Below are 22,357 nucleotides of genomic sequence, written 5' to 3' on the forward strand. Positions count from 1 at the left end.
AAAGTACTCCGCCCCGATTTCCTCGGATTTAATCAGCTTCTAGTGTTCTGACCAGACACCGATTCGAAAATCTATAGTAATCGAGAAGAAAGGACCGAAAATTTTAGGCTACCGTAGTTTTCGTTACGGGAACCATTGGCCACGCCCACAAGATTTTCTCTTCCACAACTTTTTTATACAAGTATGATATTGCACTTTCTTGTTTTTCTTTCTGTTTGTTCTCACATCTCGAAAGTCGCTCCCAAACTACAGTACCTCGACTTTATTGGATCAAGATTCGAAGAAAAGGCCTTTTAAAAGGTGCGACGTCTTCCCCGGAGCGCGGTTGCGACACGTCTAATTAGAGGAATACACTTTGGGTTTATTGATCAGACGGGTACCCACTGTGCAACCTACAAAACAGTATTCATCGATCTAACATAAATTAACATGTCGACGATCAACTCCATATTCAGCCAGATTCAAATCTATATGAAAAGTTACTTCCAAGCAAACTTCCCGCTTGCCGATGGAACTATTTATATGATTCTGGTCCTAGTAGCTGGAAGTTTTGTCTACATGAAACGCATGACAGAAATTAAATCAGAGGTAAAAAAAGTTAAAATTTGATTCAAAATTCAAGAAAATTTTTTAATTCAGGCTGATTTGCGAGTCAAAATGATGTCAGCAAATATAGATGAACTGATTCAAGACCACGATGAGGAACTACTGTACGAAAAGAAAATCGCAGCTACGCACGTTATAAAAATGAGGATGCAAAAAAGAGAATTCAGTTCAAAACTAGGAGGTCTTCAGAGAAAATTAAAGAAACAAAATGAAACTGTGAATTCTCTGAATTCAAAGTTGGTCTCTCTGGAATGGGCTGAAGAAGATGCGAATGAATTGGTCGAGGAAGTGATGAATGCCAGAGTGAAACTGAGACAAGTGTGTAAATTTCTTTTTCTGAATTAATGTTCTGATTTGAATTAATTGAAATTTAGAAGGACGAACTAATCGAGGCCCTGAAGAAGCAGCTCAGTTTCTACCAACAAGATGTTGCAGTTTCAAGTCAGCAGCCGTTGAAACCAATCCAGCCAAGAGGAAGAATCAATCAGGAGAATATTGCTCCGTAATGTCTTTTTTATTATAATTAGACACTTCATAAATCATGACCTCAATTTCCCAAAAATGTTTTGATAATCCTTGTTCTTTCATAATTCATTTTGTACATCCGTATTCTGTTGTATTACGGATCAATAACGATTGTTCATTCTATCTAGTCACTTCTCACATTTCCTGTTTTTTAAATTCCCCATAATATTCTAATCAGTTGTTTCCCTAGATCTCAACTTCTACCCTTTTCGCGAGTTTTCAAACATTCCCGTAACATTCTGTATCTCAAAATAGTTTTAATATTCTTTTTGAAAAATCTCCATTTATAAAGAACGGGTCTCCACCTGCGTTAGCAAACACTAATAAATCTTATTCGCACATAAAAGTTGATAACACCTTCATTTCATTGGCGACTTAAGTAAAATGTGAAAATTGGAACCGTGAAACACCAGTATATAACAAAAAAGGGCAAAAATTCTAGAACTATGGATCGTTGGCGTATGGAGACAAATCCCCAATAAAGTTCTCCTGAACACCTTCTTCTAATCCACATGGTCTTGTGAATTCTTGTCCTCTCTCATGAATCCATTTGTTGGAAACCCATTTGACTCCAAGAAGAACTGGACAAGCTGCATGTCGAGTACGAAGATCTCCTTCTCCATCTCTCTGAAATTATAGGAATATTGAGTATTTGAACGATGAATCACAGAAGACATACTCTCAAATTGTACCAGAAGAGAGCATCATTTTTAGATGGGAAGACGGCGGTTCCGAGGTGATTGAATACGGTAGCTCCTCCACGTTCCGGTTGACTCATCTGATAATAATTAAGGTTCATTTGGAGAGCTGGAATAGGTTGTGCAAACAAAAAGTGTGACAACATTGAATAGTGTGGAAATTTTATAAATTTTGCACATTTTCAATGTGAGAAATAAATATCAGAGCAAATTTAGTATCTCCATATCATAATCAAATAATTCATACTTGTAAACGGATCCCTGGCGGGCATTCGCTGGCTCTGCCACAGTTTCTTTCAGAATCAATATTTTCGGAATATCTAAATCAGATATGATAGAACTCAGCAAGTACTACAAAATGACACTATCTGAAACGCTGCATCTTGTCTATGAACATGGTTACAAAGAAACGGGTAGAAAAAAAAACAGCTAGGGACCGGATCAGCCACTTTCTGGCTTTATAAATTTGTTCATAGACAAGATACAGTTTTCTAAATACATCATTTTGGAGTACTCGTCAAACTTAATCATATCTAATATAACTGGTCTGAAAACATTGATTGTAAAAGAAAGTATGGGAGGGCCCACAAAGGTGTGTTAGGGTCCAGTTGACAAGTATGGAATAGACAGTTTTAAATACTTTACAAAATTACTTTCACAGTCAATTTTCTTTTAGAAAACGATTCTACAAAGTTTGAAATTTGTTTTTCAGATATCTCTCACATTTCAGAAACTTTTCAGAAAAATCATTTCAGAAAAAAAGAAATCTTTTAATATTTCGCAAAGAACGCGCCTATTGAGTCAAATGATTTTAAACATGAAAGATTTCATCACGTATTTTCGGATGGACACGCAATTATTGCAATTATTCGGAACCAAAAAGAGAACAAAGGAGTCGTCTCACGCACCACATTCGATTTCTCAAAAATACGCGATGAAATCAAAATAGAATCGAAAATATAATATCTCACATAGAATAAGACCGTCGCGATTCGGTTTCCAGTATTGAGTGTCTTGAATGCGTTCTTCTCTTCTTTCTATAATAATGAAACATTGACAGGACAGGAAAACTCACATAGAATAACACAGTTGCTCGGTTCGGGGACACCTCTCTGAAAATGATTACTGATATTCCACATGGATTGGAAGAATACCAACCAGTGACATATCATAATGAGGATCATAGTGTCCACCCAAACCGTAATTTGCAATCTGAAAAAGAGAGAAAATTGAAGATTAATTTACCCTGGCAAAATCAAAGTGTGGGTCATAATGACCTCCGAGTCCGTAATTGGCTACCTGGAAATGAACTTATAGATATTATAAACAAACTCTGGCTTTTGGTACCTGAAGTTCTTCTGAAGTGGCTTGATTCAATCCAGTGAAATCTTCAATTCTTCTGTTGACTCTATCAATAACTGGATCCAAATCTCCCTTCAACCATGCACTGAAACCATTGAATACTTTCCCAGAAGTTAGAATAATGTAGAGATTAAAGATAATTTCGGTTGCAACTAGATCTAGTGAAAGCCAACAGAACCATTCCACAATGAGGGGGATTCAGGAAAAATAGAAGCAAACCTTTTGGAGATACGATAGGTGGCATGTTCCAGTTCGCCAGTCTTCGAGTTTTGGACAGTTGCTCTCTTCAGCTAAAACGAACACAAATGAAAAGACAACAAAGGAGAGAGAATGAATTCAGCTATAAGGCTATGAACACAAAAAGCACACTCTATAGCTATATGAGTTCACTAGTGTCACCTTTTGGCAATTCGATAATCTACAGTAACCAATGTACCGTCTGGAGCTTTTACAGTGGCACGTTCTAGCTTAAAATGAGATAACGTTTTTTTCCAGATTTTGAATCAACTTGAGGGGTTGCCAAACCTGAAAATACTTACTTTTGGAGAAGCCAACTCCTTGATGACCTCAATTTCAGAGTCAGAAATAACATTCTTAAAAAGAACAGCCAGTGGATCGAATCTCAAAATTTCGACTTTGATTGGAGCAATCTTCAGGAATGGCTTGTCTCTCTTCAAATAACATCTCAATTTGCTCTTCCATTTTTCTTCAACTGGTGGAATCTCTCCACGACAAAGGGCCTCATAAGCGTCTCTTTCAACGATTCCATCGAATTCAACTCTCTTAAAAATTTGATAATATAGTTGTCATAGGAAGAAAAGTGATACCTTATTGACAATTGGTGGCAAGTCTCCAACCATATCCTTTCCTTGGAGCATATCCTCATACCACTTCACATTTCCTTTGGCTCTTGGATGGTTTGGAGCAATCTTGGCAAGACGTTTGGTAAGGGAAAGAGCACGACGAACGTTTCCTTGTTGATAAAGGGAGTAGGCCAGATATTCAAGGATTTCAGATTCTTCGACACTTGGTGGACTCTCGTTCTCGATCTGAAATATTGATTGATTTCTCATGTCACAGTTAGGCAACTGCTTACTTTGTTCAAAGCAACTTGCATCCACATCAAGCAATGATAATAATCCTTCTGATTATAAGCAGCTCTTCCAACTTCAAAAGTATCATGTCCAGACAGCTTGTTCGAGACCTTTTCTCCTCCAATAATTCCATTTGACAAGTCAAGAGTATCAAGTTTATAGGTATCCTGAAGTCTCAACAGAGCAATAGCAGCTCCGCTCAAATCTTCTTCTCCTGGGAATTTGACTTCACTTCTGACTCTATTATCAGTGATATTCTTGAGGAAAGTAGTTGCTTTATTGTTCAACATTATATTCTCCACTTTTTTCCATTCACTTGTCAATCGTTTGATCAACAAGTAGGCGTTGATTGGATTTGTTACGAATTCTGGACCGACAGCTTCTGCATGAGCATTGCGATGAACGTATTCATGCGCATATCTAAGCAAAAATTCTTGAAAAAAGGAACAAATAATTGTAGACAGACCTTCTGAGATCATCTAATCTTGCCCTCTCTGCAGCAATATATTGATCTATAACTGTCGTCACATCTTTTTCTGCTCCCAACATGTGCTGAAAAACAGACATTGCTTTCAGTTTTTAGTTTCATTCTATACCTGTAAATCGGCTATGGCAGTGAAAAGATCTGCATTAGCAAGTGCTGCCAGAAGGCAGACAATCGCTACTGTTCTCATTCTGAAACTCGAAAATGTTTGATTGAAAGTCTGAGTAAAAATCGAGAGAGCTAGAGAAGTAGGTTCAAAATCAGTGCACAACTGACACGTTCGAGGTCAAAACCGAGTTAGAGAGAATGGAAGAAGAAGAGAAAAAGAGAAAGAATTGATAGGAGAGAAGAGCAGCCGTCTGCAGGACTTTTTGTATATTTTACAATTTGTTGGAGAAGAAAAAGAAGAAAAAGAGGAAGAATGAGAAGGGGTAGAGGTGTGTGGTGGAGGAGCATTGGAACGGATCGAAAGTTCATAAACAAAAGGAAGCATTGTGACTAATATTATCATATGAATATGTTTATGTTCGAATGTTCTGTCTTCTTTTCAAAAAAAATGCTTGAAAACTTCTTCTGGTATGGGTCAAGAAGTAATATTCGTCTTCTAAACAAACACAAAAACTAATACAGGATTTGTTTTTATCCTCGTCTAAGTCAGATGTTAATCTACAAGGATATCGTTGAGCGTCCTTGGAAAAATCTTATAGTTAGCACGTAACAAAAATAGATCATGAAAGTTTTTTGGATCATTTTGAAGTTGGACGTAGTGAGAACCGTGAGGTGTCTTCAAATTGTCAAGCGAAAACCCCAAGAATATAGTTTTCGTAATGAGAAAACAATCATCAAAAAGATTGGTGTCAAGTTTAACAGTTCTTAAGAACGGAATTCAGAAAAAAAAGTAGTTGTTCACTTGGATCGACGCGTTCAATTTCCTTCTAATTTCTTAAGGGATGATGTGGAAGTTTTTGGTCGAGACAATGAGAGATTCTCGAAGAGAAGAAACTTCCTTCTCTCGTCTGAGTCTCTTCCTCTTTTTTGATTTCGCACGTAAGAACGTCCTGTCTTGATCCAGTCCATCATCTCATTCGGAAGCGAGAGGCTGACCTCCATTAACAATACCAATAAGTAGGTTGAATCGCGCAAGATTTATGATGACGTGGAAAAGAATGGGATCTTTTTGGGTGACGAGAAAATGAGTGAGAGAAGGTGGGTGTGAAGAGAATAGGCGCGAAAGCAATTGAAATTTGTTGATTTATATAAGGAAGGGAAAAGAGAATAAGCTGGGACTGGAGGACGGTTTACACCCATCTGCATACTACGTGTCAGATGCGCAGTCGACGTGCGTATTTCGATGCCTACGTGACTGCGGCTTCTGTCTTCGGTAGTAATGTTTGCGAAGACACCACTCGATCAGCGGGTGCCAGATGGTAGAAGATCGGCGGGAAACACGTAGAATAAGAAGAAGGAGAAGTGGAAAACTTCAGAGGAAGATGGAATGTTATTGGACCGGTAGAAGGAAAAGTATCGAAAAAGGAAGCGCTGAAATGGAATAGAGAAAAACTGCATCTCAAATTTTCTTTTTTTTTCTACACTTCTCTTCTTTTCGAAATTAGAATTTCACTAGTGCCATCCGTCAACTTTTGAGCCCCTATCTCATTTACTGTAAAAGATATACAAAAGTGGTAAACTGACAAAATGTTTTTGACATTATGACAACAATTTTGCCAGTGGTCCACTTTTCAATATCTTTTGAAGGAAATGAGATTTATGGGTTTGAAGTTTACCGTTTAAGTATAATTCTATTAGTTTTTACGATGTCCACTTTCTCGATACAACCGTTTTCATACGGTTTATTACTCCAAGCCATGATATCCAATACATTTCTAAAATGTGTTTCAAAGTGATTCCTCTCATCAGCTATCTCTTCTCGTTTCCCATATTGATACTTAGATTGGCAAGAAAAAAACGGAACTGGTCATTCAAACCGGTTCTTTTTCTGCCTCCCGACGCGGAAAATATGGAGATGGTGGGGGAAAGAAATGTGTTATTCTTTGATGTGAAACACTGAAAAAAATGGGAATTCGAAGGGACAAAAATGCCGAGAAAGTTTCACACGGAAGTAATGGTTTAAGTTGTAAATGGCAGGTAGCAAGATCCTTTTTATGACAGTGATTCAGAGAGGGGAATGGTAGTATGTACCGTAAGACCTGAAATATTTAGAACGTCCCCAAAACTTTGAGCCATTTTATCTCGGTACCTATCAGATATATATGAAAGTTGTGAATTGTTAAATTTTTGTCATAAAACATTTTGTCAGTTGTCATATTTTTGATATCTTACATAGGAGCCAAGAAAAGTTAGTTCAAACTTGACAATGTGAGGACCATTCAATTACAGGTTTTACGGTATTATCTTTTCGAGTAATAGTTAAAATTATTCTGTTCGAGTAATAGTTAAAACATCGGAAATCCCACATCTGAGTTTTCAGATGTGGGCTTTCAAAAAATTAATCAATCCAACCTTTCCGAATTTTTAGTAAACTAATTTTCTGACTTGAATGTTCTTAACCCCATACAGAAGCCTAATAATTGTTTATTTGGAGCCTTCTATTCTCATCCGACAGATGATGTTCCACGTTGTTTCGTCGTCCCAGTTCGAAAACGGATAACATCTCCGTTTAACACAGTGTTTCCTCCACCAACTCACAAAGCTTCTTTTCTTTTTCTTTTCTTCCCTCCTATTCTCCAATATTCACACCTCAAAAATGATGATTGATCGAAGAAACAAACGAAGTGTTCAAATTTTTTTCCTTCTAATCACTTTTTTGGTCTGTTCAGGAGTTTTCTTCTGGTATTACAGGTCAGTTGAATTCGGCGGCGTTTAGAAGTATCTTAAATTTTTAGCCATCCGGAAGACGATGTCCCAGACTATTTTCCACGTAAGTGTTATTCTCTGTTGATTCTATATGAATCAGAGAATGTCCTAATAAATTAGAGAAAAAAATAAATCTAATTTTGCAGCAGAAGTGAAAGAACATCAGAAAACTGAAAGAGAAGCAGCACTAGAAAAAGTTCGGCAATTGCAGCAGAATGGTATAGTTTCAGTCTTAAAGAGCCCGTTTGTCTGATTTTTTGTAGGTCTTGAAAACGCTGCGGCTGAAACATTTTATGATGATCAATCGAAAAAATCGATTTCTGGAAATCCCGATAATTCCGGTTATGAGAACGCAAGAATTCTTTTCCAGAAGTTGAACACAACAATTGTTCAAGAAAGTTAGATTCTCTCTAAGAACGGCTTGTCATTTTTAATTTGTAGGCCCATTGAATGAGAATGGCGAAAAAATGACGGCAGATTCATTTTATGATGAGAAATTGAAGCAAAAGCAAGAAGAGGATAAGGATTTCAATCAACGTAAGTTAACGGTTTAAGGCAACAAAAATACCGTAAAAACCTGTAATAGAAGGGTCCTCACACTGTCAAGTTTCAGCTCAATTATCTCGATATCTATGCAAGGTATCAAAAATTTGTCAACTGACAAAAAGGTTCTGAAATTATGAAAAACGCTTTACCAGTTGACTTTTTTTACATCTATGACAAGAACCGAGAACAGTTAGCTGAAATTTGAAAATTAAGGGACTCTTTTATTATAGATTTTACGATAAAAAGTATTTTTCCAGAAAAAACAAGTGAGGAAGCAGAAAATGCTGATCATGCAGTACATCCTGATCCTTCAGTTAACGAACAACATAAACAAGAAGCTGTTCAAAAAACAAGTGAGAATTGAATAAATTTTCATTGATTTTTTATATGAAGACACTTTTTAAATCTTTAAAAATGTTCTGTGAGATTAATGCCAATAAGTTATTGGATAAATCATCGAAACGAAATTCTATGAAGAGAAACTATTCAGGAAGTTTTTTTTCTGGAAATTTTTGGCAAAGTGAGATGTGTTGTTTTAATAAATACGGCAAAACCTGTAATGGAAGGACCCGCACTGTCCAGCTTGAGCTAATTTTTCTTGGCTCGATATCAAAAATGTGTCAACTAACAGAAAACTTCTGATATTATAACAAAATATTTATCAGTTGACACATTTTTCATATCTTTAACGAGGACCGAGAAAAATTCGCTCAAATTCAAAAGTAAAGGAGCCCTAACAGGTTTTACGGTAAACATGTATTTTTCCAGAAACCACGAGTGAGAAAGCAGAAAGTGCAGATCCTCCAGTACAACCTGATCCTTCCCCCAACGAGCAACATAAGCAAGAAACTGCTCAAAATTCAAACACGAGTGAGAACTGAATAATTTTTTCTGGAATTTTATACGTATGAAGACGATTTTTTAATTTGTAAAGAAACTATTGTGAGATACACTATCAGATACATCATCGAAACAAAATTCCATGAAGAGAAACTACTCAGAAAGTTTTTCTGCAAATTTCCGCACAACTAAATCATTTTTACCCGTTTTTTACAAAAAAATTAAAAAAGTCGGAGTTGCGGAAGAGAAAAGCTTGAGGGCGTGGCCAATGGTTCTTGTAACGAAAACCACAGAAACCTAAAATTTACGGACCTTTTTTCTAGATTACGGTTGCTCCAAACAAACCTCCAAACAAAGACGTTAATGACATTTTCCTAAATCTAAAAAGCTGCCTGAAAACGGACGAAAATCAAGAAAAAAGAAAACAAAGGAAAATTGCTAATTACGGTAGTTCGGCCCTTGCCACGACAACCAGATTTTCTCTTCAGCAGCCCGGCACACTCTGTGAGTCAATCAAAAACCTTTTTTTGCTACATTTAATCACCCCTTCAAGGTTTCGCTGTAATAGAGGGCGTTCTACTACAGGTGTTGTCATATTACAGTTTTTACAGCTATTGTAAGATTAGTTTCGGTTTACAAATCAATGAAAGCTGTGAAAATTTTTCGAAAGTACATTGTTACACAAATTCCTCATTTCAGCACAGCGTCATTTTTTTAGTACAATTGAAATCAAAAAGTATATGTAGATTAGAATCGTCTATGAGGATTGTGCCGATGTGTAGCTTTAGTGTTTTTTCATCCCTTAATATAGAAATATTCGAACAGTCGTTCTGAACATCAGTATCTATCCTCTCATCTATCGTTTCGTTTGAGATCCATTCCGTCTTTTCATTTTTTCACTTGAAACAAATTCGGATCTGTTTCAATCGCAGCCTCTCTTTCTCTCACAAATGAATCTTAAGAAGGAGTCGGTTTGGTTCAGATAAAATTCATTTTCATTATGAATCCAAGCTATTTACTCCGTACTTTACTTTATTCTGTTTTTGTCTTATCTCTGATCCTCAGTTTCAAAGTTCTAGTCGCCATTTATTCTATAGGTAAGTTATAAATTTCTGAATGTCAAAGAATTTCAATATTTCTATGATCCCTTATTATTTCAGATGATAAATCGATAACAAAAGATGAAAAAAACGCTTTTGATGTGATTCCAAAAAATGATACAGCTTCTCTGGATATCATCGGAAAATCAGAAGCAGTTCAATCCTGGTTGGCAAAGAAACATAATTCTCGAACAAGGTCACTTTCTGAAGTCGAATCATCTCTTCGTGTAGATCAAGCAGCTCAGATGAGTGCCAGAAGAAATCCTAAATTCGAAGCAGTCGATCCGGAAATTGAAAGATTACAAAATCAAGTTCATCAATTTAAGTTTGTACAGTAACATTTTTATTTTGAAACTTCAATAAACTTTTTAAAAATACAATTTCCCGTTAAACATGAGAAGACACTTTCAAACCGATTGATTCGACGTTATTAAGAATATTGATCAGTTGCCCGCGGAGTCTGAAATTTTAATTATGAAATCGTTTCAAAGTTTTTTTAAATTCTACCTGTTAGCATCTCCAGATCCTAAACTCTCCAATGCATTCATCACAAATGTTTTTGTTTCTTGATTCAAATCTCTAATCGATCTCAAAGTTCCATTTATTTTCTCGTTATCATCACCAGCCTAAAAGCCTTTTTCATTTGAGCAAAAGTACCGTTAAACCTGTAATAGAAGGGCCCTTAACGTTTATCTTTGAGTCAATGTATCTCGGTTCTCATAATGTCATAAACATGTTTCAATTGATAAATTTCTGATATCTTGCAAAGGAATTGAGACAATTGAGATCAAACTTAACATTCAGGTCCTTCTATTACATGTGTTACGGTATCCAACTCACATGACTAGTGTATCCACGTGGAGAAGTAGATGCTGGTTGAGGAGAATCGAATGCATCAGATCGAATGACTCCAGTTGTCTTGTATCGTTTTATCACATCCAACATTCTTTTCTTGGGTCCATATGCAATATTCATATCCTTAAAATCCTGCTCTTTCAATTCGAAAAACACTTCCAAATCAACGTTTTCACTCTTGAATTGTTCCACATATCTTCCCAAATCCATCTCTTCCAATAGTTCAGATAGCGTTCGTGTAACTCGATTTCCAGGTATTATTTGAGGATTTTGCTTCGCATTTTCTGCTTGATGATCACTGATTAGTTGCAAGATTTTGTTGTTGTCGCATGCCAAAGTAGCCGCATTCTCTCCTTTTAAATTCTTCTGATCAACATTTCCTCCTTTTTCGAGAAGCGAGATGAAAGTAACTTCATGACCTGCCATCGCAGCTTCATGGACCGCCGTCGTTCCCTGAGAATCTGCTGCATTTGGGTCACATCCAGCAGCCAACAACGTATCAACAACCACATTTTGACAGCAGCTGGCTGCATAATGAATTGCTTGTCTTTTCTCCTTATCACAGATTTTTGGGTTAGCTCCGCGTTCCAAAAGAAGGCGAACAACCTGGAACATTTTCAGTTCAATGTAATTTTTATCTTCAGATTTTCCAGACGATCTTCAAAAGAACGTCCACAGATTTTTTAAAGTGGAATCTTCTCCTGTCCTATCTGATTTTCATTAAGCATGCATCCATTCCTGGTGTCTTTATTCTTTCATTCCTCCAGCTAGCTAGATATTATCTACACTTTGAATCTCACACTTTCCGTACACTCTACAAACTTTCCGTTTGGTTTCTTGGACTTTTCACCATTTCAACGATTCCCTTTCTCCAGGATCAACTAAAATGAAAGTTTCACTTACATTGAGGTTTCCACATGCTGAAGCCATCATCAACGGCGTTTGCCAGCGACCGTTTGTAGAATCGTCCACCTGAAAATTAATGATTCTTTGATTTTCAGTATATTTTCTCTAACCGTTGCTCCACTATCCAGAAGAAAAGCCACCACGTTGTTATGACCCAGATAAGCGGCATAGAGAAGTGGGGTCCAGCCAGATTGATTTTTCATGATCATGGTATTTGGATTGATTTTCAACAGTTTTCGAAGCTCTTTCTCATCTCCAATACTTGCAGCTGTGCATGCATCCATATCATAACGATTCTCATGATGAAGTTGTGGCATTGGTTTAGATATAATATCAGCCAGAAGAGGAGCATTTCCATATCTACTCGATGGTACATAAGTGATACCTGGACGCTCTTGAAAACGGACTCGACCCGACATAATCAATGAGAAATGATGTGAAGAAAACAGAGATAGGAATGAGAAGAAGACAATTAAAAAGAGAAAGAAGAATCGGCCGGATGAGAAAACCAGTTTGATAGAATGACTAATACGAAATGATATATGAGATTGAAGAAGATGAAGTTTATTGTTAATTGAAAGGTAAAAAGAATGTGTAGTTTGCAACATAAATTTATCGGAATCACTTAATACCGCGAATTCATATGATTTATCATACTAATCACAACTTTCAACCTTGATTATTATTCAAATTCCATGAGCTCTTCAATTGTGTGAAATAAACATCAGTGTGCTTGCTGGTTTCCACATTCATCTCTTCTCCAAATGTACCTCTTACCGTCTTCTGACTGGATCGGGTGGCATGAATTATGTTTGATTTTCTGATTCCTAACTTCATGAATATACTTTCTAGTTCCGCTTGCCATGGATCACTCATTTTGTATGTTAGATAAGGGGCGAGAATGCATAGGCTGAAGAAAAATAATTACGAAAAAAAAATTTTGGAAACTCACAAAGTGTAACTTAAATCAAATAAAATTTCATAGACTTCGCGATGCATTGGATTCGAATCTAAATGATCGACCAAAGTAACGAACGTACATATAAGAGGGAATATTGCCAACACAAAAAGATAATGGGAAAAGAACTGAAAATGTTTTGTGGAATTATTTTTCTAACTTTGGTCACAAACTTTGTATAACCGAATATTTTCGGATATCTGATATCTTTCTCCAAGAGAATACGAATGTCTGTGTACTCGATTCTGATAAAAATATTTTCTATTGATTCTATAAGTTATCAGTGAAACAAAATAGCAGATGACAATTGAGATTAAATGACCGGCTACGAAAGCTAGTACTAGGTTAGCTGAAAAAAAAATGTGTAACTGTCGTTGATACTCTGAGAACATACGGATCATGAAGATATAAGAAGTGATTGCAGACACGATAAGCGTCAGAAAAATGATAGAATAACCAATTATTGGTCTCTGATTTCTCTCGTAATCCGCGACGAAATAAGTGGCACAAAGACGCTCCAACATTATAGCAAACAAAGCAAAAAGAGCTGAAATTTCGGAATCAATAACCTTCATATCCCTTCGATTTTTCGTACGTGGGCAGCTCAAAAGTGTTCTGAGCACTACGATTGTCATGGGAAAGTAGAATTCTCTTTTGCCCAATATATTGATTGATGCATCTGTTATAATAAAAATAGAGGTAAACGGACAAGTCGCATAAATTGATTGATGAAGAATTTGGATGTTAGTTTTGTAATGTTTCACTCGAAATGTGACAAATAAATTAAAAATATAATAGAGAATTCTGAAATTACTGTTGAAAATCTGAGCAATTCTGTTTGAAACCTTACGAAAGTGAGTTCAGAATAATAATGGTTATGTAAAAAACAACGAAAATCGGATAGGTACCGTTTGTATACATTGTGCAATCTGAAAGTCTCATACCAAAAAATAAGAAAAATCGAAGATTGACTGAAGAAAAAGTTAGGCAAAATTCTTATCAAAAAGAAACAAAATCGTCACGGTTGTAAGGAGATTTCGAGGTTGTCTGAATCAGAATCAAAAACTGAAGAAGCGGAAAAAAACACAGATGAAACAAAAATGATGATGAGATACATATGAGATACCCTGGTCGAAAGCGGAAGTATTTTTTGAATGGAGTTGTGCGCTCGAACTTGTATGTACTTCCGTTTTGAAGAATGGTATTGTTATGATTGTCCAAAAACTACCGGCGTAATGTTTCTTGTGATTTTCATGGGAAGAAGCAACTTCGAAAAGCTATAATTCAACTCAAATTTTATCAAATAGTTTGAAAATTTGCCAGTTTACGGATAAACTATTCGAACTTTTGCACTCCAAATTTAAGGCCAGTATAACGCCTTACTCAAATTTTATTTCAGTAAAACCGGGTAATTGTCCGCCACCCCGTTGAACATTGAGTCATGTGCTAGCACATACGTTTTCGGAACGTTTTTTCAAAGTTCAAATGGGCGCAGAGGCAAAATTTGACCGCCAAAGTATGGTCCCAACCATAAAGGATCGTCCCACGTTTTGCAATGAATTTAATTGCCGAATTGACTTACCCTGTCTCCAATGATTGATATATGGAAAGAATGGACGATTTTGTTTTGAAAAGAGACATGTCTCAAATCTTGGGACCATTCTCTGCATGAGGTACCATTTGTCAATTTTTTGCCGATTCTATGTTTCTTGTATTTCAAACATTTTTTGATTTTTCTGGATCAACGCATCAAGTCGTACTTTCTTTATCGAAAATTCATATACCGTAAACTCTCTGATAGAATGATCTTTTAATTTTCAATTTAATTTTATTACGAGAATTCTGCATAATAAACAAAATTTTTAAATTTCTTCACAAATTAATTTCAATAATTCACTTCTGTGGAGTTTTTACTTCTCGACTCCACGCTTTCCTGAACTGTTCGAAATAGACATCACTGTGTCTGGAGCTCTCAAAGTTCATTTGCTCTCCAAATGTATTTTTCAGCTTTCTTGCTTTTTCTGAGAAGATGTCGAGAACTTTGGTCTGTCTTCTGATCCCCATCTGAAAATAAAATTTCCAATTTCAAATTAAAAATTGTTCCTTACTTTGAGCAATATCAAATCGTACTTGTTTTGAAAGGATTCGCTCATTTGAAGGGAAAAGTATGGAGCAAAAATAGTCAGTCTAAAAATCAGAATTCCCGAAGGTTTCGAAACGATAACTGACTTACAAAATATAACTCAAATCAAACATTGCTATGAGCATTCTGTGAAAAGGCCGAGCAGAAAGAAGTGCAGCAATCATAATGACACCACAGGCGCTGGTGAAAAACGCTATTACGAACAAATATCGAGTGAAATACTGAATATTTAAAAATTAAAGAAACATCAATGAGAATGGAGGAATACCTTATGAATTCTAATGTTTTCCGAAATCTGATACCGTTCTCCTAATGAATAAGTGTGCTTTACTACTCGATTCTCAAAATAGTAACTACGATTCAGACGATACGTCCACAACAGGATGCCATAGGAAATGCCATTTATAATTAGATGGACTGTTGAGAATGTGACAAAATATTCACCTAAAAATAAATTGTTTTTAAAGAATACAAAACTGGAAGGTGTAGACAGATTTCTAGGTACAGGGTTCGCTAGACAAGAACATTGATCTTTTGGAAGTATCTGGCCATTTTTTGAGAAGACAGAAAGGGCTATTGAACTTTCGAAATTCCAATAATTCTCGAGTTTGAACGTTAAAAGTATTCAAGGGTATAGGTGATTTCGGATAAGACCGCTACTAAAGCCGACTAAACTTCGACAAAGTTATGACAAAGTTCCGACCAAAATCTAACCATGGCCCGCTATACAATCGTTTTCAAGCAAGTTCAGACTCCCGCCCCGAGAGAGCGGGGCCGGGATCGCCCCCACCCCTCAAGGCAAATCTTTTATGCGTAACTGCGCGTAACTGAATGAATCAATTTTCTTCAAAATTTCAGGGTGGCCTAGTAAGGCACTTTGAATCGTAATTAAAATTTAAAAACCAGGTTACTTTTTCATTAAACGTGCTTTTCTTTTTCAACAGGCGGGGGCGATCCCCGCCCCGCTTTTGGGGGCTCCCGCGCAAAGCGGGGCGCCCCGTTGCCAACCCTAAGGGTAAGTGATACCTACTTTTGAAATCCACAATGTACTCTGTGAATAAGGCTGACGAATATAAAAACGCAATCAGAATATATCCAATCCAAGGCCTTTGCTTTTTCTCGTAATCCTGAATGTAATATGTTGCACATAACCTTTCTAACATTGTCGCTATTAAGGAGAAAAATGCTGAAAATTTTCCTATAAGTTTAAAAGCGAGATTTTTACTCACGGGGTGCCAAAATTGCTGTTCGGGCATGCTGGAAGCAAATATAAGTTTCCTTATTTTTTTCATAATCTAAAACATGTACAATTCTATCGGTCCCATATAGAATGTCAAACCTTGCTTCAATTCAATAACATCCAAAATCTTTTCAATAATCACAAAAAGAGAACTAATTGGACATGTTATATAAACCGCTTGGTTGATTCTATGAATGTTTCGTTTGAAATCTCCAGCTTTCAAACATAATACCGTGTTGAAAATATAGTAGAGTATTCTGAAATAACTCTCTGACAGTATTTATTTAACTTGAGTGACCTACGAGAAGATACAATCATGTAATAGCATAAAACTAGAGTTTGGTAAGAGCCGTATTCATTAAGCTGCATATTTAGAACGATAGGAGTTTGAAGGTTGTTAGAATTTCAACAATAGTATATTTCTCGTCACGAATCAACGAGCTTGTTTCGAAGAAGAGAGGTTTCAAAAAAAGAAACATGTGATGGAGTAGGAGGGACGTGCGAGATTCTAAAATAATTAGGCAACCTTGAGATTTTTGATGCTTGGGAACCGATGCTTCTGAAAACATTTTCAGGTGGATGAGCACAGAAATACAAATCACGATTTCAGATAAATACGTTCTGATTTAGGGTAATTTGAAAAAGGTCCTTCTTTAGAGATGAAAACAAAAAGATCGGGAAAGTATCCATATCAAAAAGACGATTCGTCGCACTGACCTATTTTTTCATTGTGCAAGAATTTAAATCCTATTTTCAAATACCATTTTTTTTTCAACGGCTATTTGATTCACTTTTGATTTAACACTGAATTTGAAACAAAGTTTCATAGAAGTGTCATTTATTAATATTTATGGATTCCATGATTTCTGAAGTTGCTCAAAGTACATTTTACTATGTTGACTCGTATCGAATTCCATTTGTTCTCCAAAAGTATTTCTCAATGTTTTCACAGGATCTGTGTCGAAATTTCCAATTTTTGAAACTTTTCGAAGTTTCAGCTGAAACAAAGGAACATGATATAGACTAGAATCGTTTTCCCTTAATTTCATCTAACTCATTTTGCCATAATTCGCTTCTTCAGAATAAGATATGGTGCAATGATGCATAATCTGAAAAAAAAAGGAAAATAAATGAGAAAAAGATAATTTTCGAAAACTTACAAAGTGAAACTCAAATCGAAAACTACACAGAGGATTTCTCTATGAATAGGTACCGAGTCATAGTGAGTTATCAAGATACAAGCAATACAAAAAAAAGTTATCAAGATACAAGCAAAAAAAAAATAAAAAACTACGAAAACCGCAAGAACAATCAAAAAATGATCGAAAAACTGATACATCCGAATGTTTTCAGCTATCTGATATCGTTCTGCCAACGGATATACTGCCTTCGTAACACGATTTTTGTAGTAGTAACTGCGATTTATCAGGTACGATTGAAATGAAATAAAGTAGCAAATCGTACTGAGAAACATATGAAATGCCACAAAAACTTGAATGTAATTGGCTGAAACACTTTGTTTTATTAATTGATTCTCCTGAAGTATCTTACTGTAATTCAAAATATATGACGACAATGCTGATAAGGAATACGAGGACTCATGACGGCTGTTCGAAAAAATGGATGGAAAATTAAAATATTATTGGATGCTTCGAAATCTGAAAATAAAAGTTCAGAAGAGTATTCTGAAGACGCTTTCAACCTCTCCGTTTTCCCATAATATCTAATACTTTTTCAACAATTACAATTGTTGAACTGATAGGACAAGACACATAAATTTCTTGGTGGATTTTCGCCAAATTAGTTTTATAGTGTTTGACACGAATCGTAATTATGAGATTGAAGAAATAATACAGAATTCTGGAATAAATTCATGAGGTTTTGGAGAGTTTACAAAATACACTTACGATAAAATGTTCAAACAAATGATAAGCCCAAACAAGAGCAGAAACCAAAACTGGTACTCTTCTTTGTAAAATGAACGCTGGGAAATTGAGAGCATATTTTGAAGTCTTCTAACCGGGAAGCAATAGAACAGGTCTTCGTTATTCTATGTGTTCTGAAAGCATAAACACGTGATGAGATGTAGACAGCTACGAGAGCACACAATTCGTTCTGGGAATTCTTTTTTTGGTGATAAACTGATAATTGATCACTTGTGAAGGAACGGTCCGAAAAAGATACTATCATTGTTTTTTGATCGGAGAAGTGATTAGGAAAGCGTAATTAGAATCAGAAGCCGTATTCATGAACATTTAACTTTGTAAATAACTTACTTTCAAAAATACTAATTTATAATAGTTTGATGTTTACACCCTATTTTTCGGAACATTCTCTTTCTAAAAAACTTATGCATTGTTAGAAAGTTACTACAAAAACAAAATTATCTAACTTTGAACCCGAACTTCATTACTGTTCAACTCAAAAATTATTATTCCCGATACAAATGGCATGAATGTCGCTCCCCCTACGGGGTAGCAACCTGGATATATTTGTTGCCCATAAGCTCTTGTGTGATAGAGCTTACGGACTCACTCTTGCCAAGCTCTACAGTCACTCAATGCACCAAGGAAGCGCCCCTAGACATGCCAAGCTGCCCACAGGAGTCTGTCTCACTTCCGCGCACTCTCTCGCCCACCAGGAGGTGCGCTCCACTGAGACTGCTCTACAGAACCTGCGCCAAGGAGGAACGCCAACCGCCAACCAGGAGCAGACACACTCTCTCAATTCTCTATGCTCTCTCCCCTCTTTGTCTCTGCGTCTTTCACATTCCTAATCACTGATCAATTGTCATCCTATTCTAGTCAGTTCTTCCAACCTGCAGCCATGTAGGATGGTTGCTCCCTTCCACATGCTCCTATGAGTTCACCCCATTCACCAATGTACATATATTTTACCAAGCTTGTACAATAAACTCATTGTGAACTAATCCTCGTGCTACTTCACCCTCACTACGTCTGCTGCATAAGTCACGGTCGCTAGGAGTGTTGGGCTCATCACCCCTCAATCCCATACCGCGACAATGAACGGATAGAGCAATGTAAAGTACATACTGTGTCAAAAAATGAGCTTTTTTTTCAGTTTATAGCAATTGAGAAAATCTGGTTAAGGAAGTTTTTCTATCTGAAAAACAGGAAAATAATTTACAAAAAAGCAAAATATTTTCAGTACATTCTCAGATTTTATTTATCTTTCGGTAAATAATTCAGTAGATTTTTTAAGGGTAAATGATCAATATAGGTTTCATGGATGAGTTTTACAATGTTTTGGTTAATGTTGAAAATATTTTCTATATGAAGTTAAAAAAAGTCATGATATAAATTCATCTGGATTAAATTTGTACACAAAAAAAGCAAGAGAATATCTGGTCCATTTTTTATGAATTGTATGAATCCACTTGGGTTCAAGCGAGGGGGTCAGAAAGCGCGCCCCAGTAAATTTTTCAAAAATTCTCAATTCGCTGCCGAACTTCGTTGGCTGAGTATCACAGTTTTAAACGATGAGCGAGAATACGCGCGTTGCAACCCGTTGATTTTTAAGAAATATATCATGATCTAGTTCAAACCCGCGTTCATTTTAAAATTATGACATTTCTTCTGGCCTAAGAGTTTGCTGGGGCGCTTTTTCTGACCCCCTCGCCTGAACCCAAGTGTGAATCATTTCTGAGAAAAAAATTGTACATGTATTGTGTCTGGGTATTTATGAAATATTATTATGATTTATCTCAGGCTTGGAAAATTTTTAGAAATGAGGAGAAAATTGTTGATTCAATTAAAAGTCACACCCGAACGACTTTAGTCAATTTTCGATTCCATGATGTGCGAAGGTGATCGAAATACATATCACTGTGTTGACTTGTCTCGAATTCCATCTGCTCTCCAAAAGTGTTCTTCAAAGTTTTTGACCTCTCATGGACCATTTGAACTTTTGTAGACTTCTTTATACCGATCTGAAACCTATCTTTGGTTGGTTCGTTGATCGAGTTCTTTACCTTCGTCAATATTTGTTCAAGATCATTTTGCCACTGTTCACTGGTTTTAAGAATTAAGTAAGGTGCCAAAATACAAAGTCTGAAAATTTCAAAAACCAAGAGTAAACCAAAAATCTCAACTCACAGCGTGAAGCTCAAATCGAAGATAACAAAGAGAATCTCCCGGTGAAAAGGCGATGAATCATAATGGATAATGAGGGCGCAAGCAGTACAAGTTATTGGAAAAAATGCCAGAACAAAAAGATAGTGAGAGAAAAACTGAAAAAAAATTTTAGAATGAACAAAACTCGAAGGAAAAACTCACTTTATAGACTTTGATATTTTCAGCAATTTGGAATCGGGTCACCAGTGAATAATCCTGTTTATTCACCCGGTTATCATAGTAATACTTTTGGTTTATTTTGTATGTGATAATCGATACGATGTAGCAGATGACATTGAGAAAAAGATGAACAGCGACATAGATCAATATAAGATTTGCTGAAAAAGAATCGAAAAAACTAATTAATGATAATTCTATCTCACTTGAATTGAAGATGTAAGCTGTTAAAATGGAAACGAGAAACATGAAGAAGATGATACCATATGCAACTGAATGTCTCTGTTTCTGCTCATAGTCCTTTATAAACCACGTGGCGAATACTCTCTCAAGCATGATAGCAGTAAGAGCAAACAGAGCTGAAATACAATATCCAGCCTAAAAGATTATCTGATAAAGATGCCTCCATCACTTACGAGGACACATGATTGCAGTTCGGAAGTATGGCTTGTACACGAAAATTGAACTATCCGATAGAAAAACTGAAATTAGGTTAATTATTCAAGCTCACCTTCCCCTCCCCTACCTTGGTTCTTTCCAAGGATATCGAAACTTTTTTCGATTATCAGAATTATTGAACTGAATGGACATGTGGCATATATTACCTGATGAAGAATTTGTAGGTTAGTTCTGTAGTATTTCACTCGAACCGTTATGATGAGATTGAACATATAGTAGACCATTCTAAAAAATGCTCGAAATTTTTAAAGAAACTTTCAAAATACTTACGAAAAGACATTGAGAATGACGATAAGAAGGAAAAGTGCCAGAAACCAAATGTAGAATCCGTCTTGTTTGAATGCTCTCTCATTGAATTGTTCGATCGATAGCATTTTGGAAAGAAGAAGAAGAAGAAGAAAAAAGAGAAGCTTATGGATATTAGTTGTTATTCTCTAAAACAATACAGATTGTGGCAAGTAGGAGGGAGCTCTGGGAATTGAAAGGGATGAGACGTTCTTGTATAATAAAAACAATAACGGTCAGAACGGAAAGTGATGTTTAAGCTACTCAACGTCATGAAAAATAATAGGATATGTTTTCAGCTCTTTAACTAAGAGTTTAGGTTCTTGGAATTGCCATGAGAAGGCATCAGATTATCGGAGATGAGTTATCCTGTTTCTTTTTATGGGCTCGTTCTATAATAGGAAGTGGGGAGAGGCAAAAATAGAAAAGGATCTGAGCATAAGAAGTATCGCTTGTGATTCGATAATGTAAAGCCTGTAATAGAATGGCTCCTTAACTGTCAAGTTTGAGCTAATTTTTTTTTTGGCTCATCTGCAAGATATCAAAAATGTGTCAACTGACAGAACACTTCTGATATTATGAAAAACAATTTATCAGTTGGCAGCTCTTTTATATCCTTGATAGAAATCATGATAAATTGGCTCAAAGCATAAAGTTAGAGGGTGTTTCTATTACAGATTTAACGGTATAAAAAATTAACAACAAATGAGGATGCTCGAATGAAAATACTTGTTCAGAATCTTCGAGAGATTCCATGTCCTAAGCTTTTAAAATTTTATGAGAAACTAAAAATTATGGATACTACGTGCGCTTATTTAGGTCAACAGAAGATAGGAAATATAAATTTCCGTCATTTTTTTTTCTCCACTCTTCTTTTTATTTTATTTTTTTCATTAAACTTGTAGAAGAAAGAATGATGGAGCTATGAGAGAAAAATTTGATGTATGGGAAGTATTTGGGAGGGTGAACGAAGGCTAGCAAGCTGCCAAAAGGGCCGGTGAGCCGTGGACGGCTGGTGGACGGACCATCAGAGGAAACATATTTTAAATGCCTTGTCTACAATAAAATTTTT

General features: G+C 36.0%; 9 protein-coding genes across 9 annotated transcripts; 3 read left to right on the forward strand and 6 right to left on the reverse strand.

The window, feature by feature from the left end:
• Window positions 1-471: 471 nt before the first annotated feature.
• Window positions 472-1,112, forward strand: CBG06251 (the record flags this gene model as incomplete). The annotated part of the gene is made up of 3 exons (XM_002633434.2): window positions 472-588; window positions 640-924; window positions 981-1,112. 3 exons carry the CDS (start codon window positions 472-474, stop codon window positions 1,110-1,112), a joined length of 534 nt encoding a protein of 177 aa, XP_002633480.2.
• Window positions 1,113-1,575: 463 nt separating this feature from the next.
• Window positions 1,576-4,959, reverse strand: Cbr-phy-2 (the record flags this gene model as incomplete). Its single annotated transcript, XM_002633435.1, has 11 exons — window positions 1,576-1,758; window positions 1,811-1,909; window positions 2,801-2,866; window positions 3,075-3,128; window positions 3,177-3,276; window positions 3,411-3,481; window positions 3,731-3,973; window positions 4,019-4,240; window positions 4,288-4,705; window positions 4,752-4,837; window positions 4,882-4,959. The coding sequence occupies 11 exons, from the start codon at window positions 4,957-4,959 to the stop codon at window positions 1,576-1,578; spliced, it is 1,620 nt and encodes a 539-aa protein (XP_002633481.1).
• Window positions 4,960-7,533: 2,574 nt separating this feature from the next.
• On the forward strand, window positions 7,534-10,467 carry CBG06254 (the record flags this gene model as incomplete). The annotated part of the gene is made up of 8 exons (XM_045235686.1): window positions 7,534-7,628; window positions 7,673-7,707; window positions 7,790-7,861; window positions 7,907-8,041; window positions 8,085-8,180; window positions 8,447-8,542; window positions 8,958-9,059; window positions 10,190-10,467. The coding sequence occupies 8 exons, from the start codon at window positions 7,534-7,536 to the stop codon at window positions 10,465-10,467; spliced, it is 909 nt and encodes a 302-aa protein (XP_045093029.1).
• A 49-nt stretch (window positions 10,468-10,516) lies between these two features.
• CBG06255 lies at window positions 10,517-12,309 on the reverse strand (the record flags this gene model as incomplete). Its single annotated transcript, XM_045235687.1, has 5 exons — window positions 10,517-10,589; window positions 10,637-10,755; window positions 10,970-11,590; window positions 11,888-11,956; window positions 12,001-12,309. The coding sequence occupies 5 exons, from the start codon at window positions 12,307-12,309 to the stop codon at window positions 10,517-10,519; spliced, it is 1,191 nt and encodes a 396-aa protein (XP_045093028.1).
• A 250-nt stretch (window positions 12,310-12,559) lies between these two features.
• Window positions 12,560-13,769, reverse strand: CBG26295 (the record flags this gene model as incomplete). The annotated part of the gene is made up of 5 exons (XM_045235688.1): window positions 12,560-12,800; window positions 12,843-12,976; window positions 13,022-13,197; window positions 13,243-13,652; window positions 13,699-13,769. The coding sequence occupies 5 exons, from the start codon at window positions 13,767-13,769 to the stop codon at window positions 12,560-12,562; spliced, it is 1,032 nt and encodes a 343-aa protein (XP_045098465.1).
• Window positions 13,770-14,741: 972 nt separating this feature from the next.
• On the reverse strand, window positions 14,742-16,559 carry CBG06256 (the record flags this gene model as incomplete). The annotated part of the gene is made up of 7 exons (XM_002633439.2): window positions 14,742-14,912; window positions 14,957-15,035; window positions 15,082-15,212; window positions 15,260-15,435; window positions 16,022-16,177; window positions 16,331-16,488; window positions 16,534-16,559. 7 exons carry the CDS (start codon window positions 16,557-16,559, stop codon window positions 14,742-14,744), a joined length of 897 nt encoding a protein of 298 aa, XP_002633485.2.
• Window positions 16,560-17,285: 726 nt separating this feature from the next.
• Window positions 17,286-18,233, reverse strand: CBG26294 (the record flags this gene model as incomplete). Its single annotated transcript, XM_045235689.1, has 4 exons — window positions 17,286-17,340; window positions 17,392-17,737; window positions 17,934-18,091; window positions 18,139-18,233. 4 exons carry the CDS (start codon window positions 18,231-18,233, stop codon window positions 17,286-17,288), a joined length of 654 nt encoding a protein of 217 aa, XP_045098464.1.
• Window positions 18,234-18,791: 558 nt separating this feature from the next.
• Window positions 18,792-19,007, forward strand: CBG06257 (the record flags this gene model as incomplete). The annotated part of the gene is made up of 1 exon (XM_002633440.1): window positions 18,792-19,007. The coding sequence occupies one exon, from the start codon at window positions 18,792-18,794 to the stop codon at window positions 19,005-19,007; it is 216 nt and encodes a 71-aa protein (XP_002633486.1).
• Window positions 19,008-20,009: 1,002 nt separating this feature from the next.
• Window positions 20,010-21,374, reverse strand: Cbr-sre-19 (the record flags this gene model as incomplete). Its single annotated transcript, XM_045235690.1, has 7 exons — window positions 20,010-20,301; window positions 20,347-20,480; window positions 20,527-20,702; window positions 20,748-20,900; window positions 20,958-21,023; window positions 21,068-21,225; window positions 21,271-21,374. The coding sequence occupies 7 exons, from the start codon at window positions 21,372-21,374 to the stop codon at window positions 20,010-20,012; spliced, it is 1,083 nt and encodes a 360-aa protein (XP_045093027.1).
• Between the last annotated feature and the right edge of the window lie 983 nt (window positions 21,375-22,357).

Source organism: Caenorhabditis briggsae, assembly GCF_000004555.2.
Source record: "Caenorhabditis briggsae complete genome, chrIV, whole genome shotgun sequence".
In the NCBI taxonomy this organism is placed as follows: Eukaryota; Metazoa; Nematoda; class Chromadorea; order Rhabditida; family Rhabditidae; genus Caenorhabditis; species Caenorhabditis briggsae.